Genomic DNA, 5,000 nt, shown 5'->3' with positions numbered 1-5,000 from the left:
GACGCATCGCCGGCCCCCATCTGCTTCCATCCCGACAATTTCAAGCACTCTTTGACTTGTTATAAATCATTATGTGGATGGCCCATAACCAGTGGCAAAGACAAGGCCCAATCCGTGGCCAAAGGAAGAGAGAGAGAGAGAGGCGGTCGTCCAGAGGAGAGAGAGTCGGCTCTTGGCCGACTTTAGTCTTAGGACTTTTCCATTTTTCTGTTTTAGATCTTTTCCTATTTCATGTTGTATTAGGTTTTTGATAATTTTCTTTTTCCTATACTTTCTAATCCTTATATAAGGAACCTCTATTGATTCATTAATAATACATAGAAACAATTCCCCATTCTTTTACAACACGTTATCAGCACGATCGTGTCTAGATCCCTGAGACAAATCGAAACCTCTAACCCTAAAAACCAAAACCGGCGACCACAACAAAAAAACCTAAACCCTAATCTTGTTCTTAGTTCATCCAAGGACTCAGAAGATCCCTCTTGAAACCTAGACGTTCTCAGATCACGTTCCAGCTCAGAAGAACCATCCAGCTCGCGATCACACCCGAGATGCGATCGCACGCGACCCGATCTCTGCGCAGCTCGCAGCCGAGACGCCTCCAGCCCGCGATCGTCCCATCCGCGACCCGATCGGTTCTCTCTATCTCTCTAAAGGTGGTCCGGTTCTAAACCCCTACAAAGCAAAGGTATAACTTAAATCTGAGAACCTAGATTGATCAGAAACCCTAATCCATAATTATGGAAACTTTGATCTTGATCAAAACCCTAAAACCTCCAAGATTAAAAATCGGTAATCTCCTAACTAGAAAGATAGAAATCGATTCCTTAGAACTTGAATTAATTGTTCCTGATTTGATTTTGAGAAACCCTAAGTTTTGGAATCGAAACCCTAAACCCTAAAGAGTTGAATTCGATTTTTATTGATTGAATTGATTGATTTGAGGTTTCAGGATTGTTAGATTGATTGAAGTAATCTGATCTAGAACTTGAATCCTAAAGGCCTTGAAACCTTTAATTAAAACCGACAGCCTTAGATTTAAAAGTAAAAACCCTAAATTCATAAATCAATTGCTAAGGTTGTTTGCATTACATATGAATTTGAATTGGATTGCATTCACATTGATTAATGAAATCGACCAGCATATAGAAATCATACGAATTCGAATCTGATTGCATTTAAATTCTTATGGCCGTGTGGCATTAATCTCCCTGATACATGTAGAATCAAATGTTAGGATTGTTCGCACCATGGTCAATTTAGATTTACATGTCCGATCCTATTGCTTGACTACATGGCCGTGTGGCTTGTTTGTTCGCACCATGGTCGATTAGATTGATTGTTTTCTCATAGATGCGTAAGACAAGTTTGTGGCCGAGCTTGTTATACCATGCGGCCACATGATCACATTGTGAACCTAAATTGAAATGATGATGTGATTCAGATGTCGAAAATCTCAAATAGAGACTACGCAGCCCTTAATCTCTAGATAACTACTTGCAGTGGGCGCTAGATACAAAGATCAGCTTAAGGTCTACAATCATTGAGACCGACAAGAATCGGTACAGGGCTATAACCATTATACGCGCTAGATCATACAAAGATCAGCTTAAGGATCAAAAGTGTTACTTGGTGATACAATCATCAAGGACAATGAGTTAAGAATCGGTACAGGGCTATAAGTATTATACGCCATCACCTCATTGAAGGTCTAAAAGATCAGTACATTACGATGGAAAATCCACTAGAGCTTTGGGATGCTTTACAGCATAGATATGATCACCAGAAAATGGTGTTACTCCTAAAAGCTAGAAATGACTGGAAGAATCTAAGATTCATGGATTATAAGTCAGTGGATGAGTACAATTCGGTCTTGTTTAAGACGGTCTCAATGTTGAGACTTTGTGGTGAAGTAGTAACCGAAGAAGAGTTACTTGAGAAAACCTTCTCTACGTTTCATTCCTCAAACATAATCCTGCAGCAGCAGTACAGAATGAAAGGCTTCGCCACATACACTGATCTGATCTCGTGCCTGCTCCTGGCCGAGGCAAACAATGAGCTCCTGATGAAGAACAGTGAAGCTAAACTTGTCGGATCTGCCCCATTACCAGAGGCAAATGAAGTTGAAAAGAAAAATCCCAACGAGTGCAATTACATCCAGAATGATAAGAGATCACATAGCAAAGGCCGTGGTGGATACAGGAACCGTGACAATTACTCGAACGGTCGAGACAAGTACTTGGCCGGCCGGAAAGGAAACCACAATAACCGTGGTCGTGGTTCCAATCCCGGCCGTGGCCGAGGTGGTTATGGACGAGGTCGAGACGGTATATCTAAACCGTCTTACTCGACCAAATCTGTTTGTCACAGATGTGGGATGAGCAACCATTGGACCAAGAATTGTAGAACTCCTAAGCACTTATGTGAGCTCTACCAAGAGAGTCTTAAGGACAAGAACCCGGAGGCTCATATGGTCCATGATTCCGGTTATGAGTCTGATAAAGTATCTGATGTTGCAAATGACGACTTGATGGACTTTGAGACTTCTGATTGTCTCAAAGACTAAATTTTCGATACGACTTGTTTTTACTGCTTTATGATTGTTTTATGATTGATTTGGTGTTTTTATTTTCGGTGTTCTGCAACTTTGATAAATGAAAGTTTTGAAGTCTCTGAGAAATGAAATCTTCTTTATAGAAATGAATGACGAAACGACCATACCCGTGGTGGATAGTGGCACAAGTCATACAATTCTTAGAGATAAAAGATATTTCTTAAATCTCACAATGCAAAATGCAAACGTACACACCATTGCAGGTGTAGCCGTCCTGATTGAAGGTCACGGCCAGGCTTATGTATTGATGCCTAAGGGCACTCATCTAGAGATCAAAAATGCCTTGTATTCCCCAAGCTCTAAAAGGAGCCTATTGAGTTTCAAAGACATAAGATTGAACGGTTTCCATCTTGAAACATGGGAAGAAGGAAATAAAGAATTCCTTAACATAATTTCGATCACCAAAGGCTATAAAAGGATCCTAGAAACCTTACCTGCAATGTCTACTGGCCTATACTATGCAAAGGTCAGTATGATCGAGGCTAATGCCTGCGACAATTTCACTCTATGGCATAACCGGCTTGGCCATCCCGGTACTAGCATGATGCGAAAGTTGATGATGAACTCACAAGGGCACACGTTCAAAGGAGTTGTCCCATACAATCTCACATGTGCAGCATGTGCACAAGGGAAACTCATAACCAGGCCATCACCAGCCAAAGTTAATAAAGAGATCATAAATTTTCTGGAAAGGATTCAGGGAGACATATGTGGACCAATACACCCACCTAGTGGGACGTTTCGGTATTTCATGGTCCTGATTGATGCATCGACCAGATGGTCGCATGTCTGTCTACTGTCCACACGGAACTTGGCATTTGCACGCCTGCTTGCTCAGATAATAAGACTGAGAGCACACTTTCCAGACTTTCCTTTAAAGACTATACGTCTAGACAATGCTGGTGAGTTTACGTCCCAGACGTTTAATGACTATTGTATGTCCATGGGGGTAAGTGTAGAACACTCCGTGGCACATGTACATACACAGAACGGCTTGGCCGAATCATTCATTAAACGTATCCAGCTGATAGCCAGACCATTGCTCATGCGGTCTCAGCTCCCGGTATCAGCGTGGGGACATGCCGTATTACATGCAGCAGAACTGATTCGCATCAGGCCATCTAGTGAGCATAGATATTCGCCATCCCAGTTACTCACGGGTCATGAGCCAGACGTGTCCCACATCAAAACATTTGGATGTGCCGTCTACGTTCCAATTGCTCCACCACAGAGAACGAAAATGGGACCACAAAGGAGGATGGGAATATACGTAGGATATGACTCCCCAAGCATTATAAAGTATCTTGAGCCAACAACCGGTGATTTGTTTAAGGCCAAATACGCAGACTCACAGTTTGATGAGTCCACATATCCGACCTTAGGGGGAGATAACGGCCGGTTGAGCAAAGAAATCGAATGGTCTCGACCATCAATATCTTGGCAAGATCCTCGGACTAAAGAATGTGATATGGAAGTCCAAAAGATTATACATCTTCAAAAGCTAGCTAATCAACTGCCAGATTCATTTGCTGACCCAAATAGAGTGACAAAATCGTATATACCGGCTTGTAATGCACCAATACGAATAGATGTCCAGAAGGGACAAGGTCAAGTGGCTACAGAGTCTAAACAACGTCTCAAACGTGGTAGACCTATTGGTTCCAAAGATAAACAGCCTCGGAAGTCCAAGAGAGGTGCTGGATCCGAGAGCATCAAGGAAACCGTCCAGAACATTGATGGACCGGCCGAGCCGACCCAGACGGTCGAGCCAAGTGAGCCGGCCATGCCAAATGATCCGACCGTTCCAAATGATGGGGTTCGGGACGCCGAACTTCATGGGACACAAGGGCCTGACAATCAAGAGATCTCTATAAATCATATAATGTGTGGAACGAAATGGAACAGAAATAATATCGACGTCGATGATATTTTTGCTTATAAAGTAGCACTTGAGATCATGGAAAAAGATGAGGATCTAGAACCCACGTCCATATATGAATGCATGCAAAGATCAGTTTGGATCAAATGGAAAGAAGCTATAAACGTGGAGTTAGAATCATTAAAGAAAAGAGGCGTTTTTTGGCCCTATAACCGTGACACCTAGAGATGTCAAACCAGTGGGATACAAATGGGTCTTTGTGAGAAAGAGAAATGAGAAAGGAGAAGTAGTGAGATACAAAGCACGGCTTGTAGCACAAGGATTCTCACAGAGACCAGGAATAGATTATGAGGAAACTTATTCCTCTGTGGTGGACGCAACTACATTACGATACTTGATCAGTCTGACCGTGAAAGAAAAGCTTGATCTGCGCCTAATGGATGTAGTAACTGCGTATCTGTACGGTCCACTGGATAATGAAATTCATATGAGAGTTCCAGAGGG

The 5,000-nt window shown here is 42.4% G+C and overlaps 1 protein-coding gene and 1 non-coding gene across 2 annotated transcripts in view; one reads left to right on the top strand and one right to left on the bottom strand.

The window, feature by feature from the left end:
• Positions 1-313, bottom strand: part of LOC125591048 — a 3,247-nt gene extending 2,934 nt beyond the window's left edge. The window contains exon 1 of the ribosomal RNA XR_007327035.1: positions 1-313. This exon is cut by the window's left edge and continues 2,934 nt beyond it. This is a non-coding gene — a ribosomal RNA (28S ribosomal RNA).
• A 1,755-nt stretch (positions 314-2,068) lies between these two features.
• LOC125590449 lies at positions 2,069-2,569 on the top strand. The gene has a single exon (XM_048764017.1). The coding sequence runs from the start codon at positions 2,069-2,071 to the stop codon at positions 2,567-2,569; it is 501 nt and encodes a 166-aa protein (XP_048619974.1).
• The last annotated feature ends 2,431 nt before the right edge of the window (positions 2,570-5,000 follow it).

Source organism: Brassica napus, chromosome C7, assembly GCF_020379485.1.
Source record: "Brassica napus cultivar Da-Ae chromosome C7, Da-Ae, whole genome shotgun sequence".
Classification (NCBI taxonomy): domain Eukaryota; kingdom Viridiplantae; phylum Streptophyta; class Magnoliopsida; order Brassicales; family Brassicaceae; genus Brassica; species Brassica napus.
The sequence above is the reverse complement of the archived record's forward strand: the minus strand, read 5'-3'. Positions and strand labels throughout refer to the sequence as shown.

Bases quoted from the DNA above. Each gene is read 5' to 3' on its own strand.
- LOC125590449 (XM_048764017.1), top strand. From the start codon at position 2,069: ATGAAGAACAGTGAAGCTAAACTTGTCGGATCTGCCCCATTACCAGAG.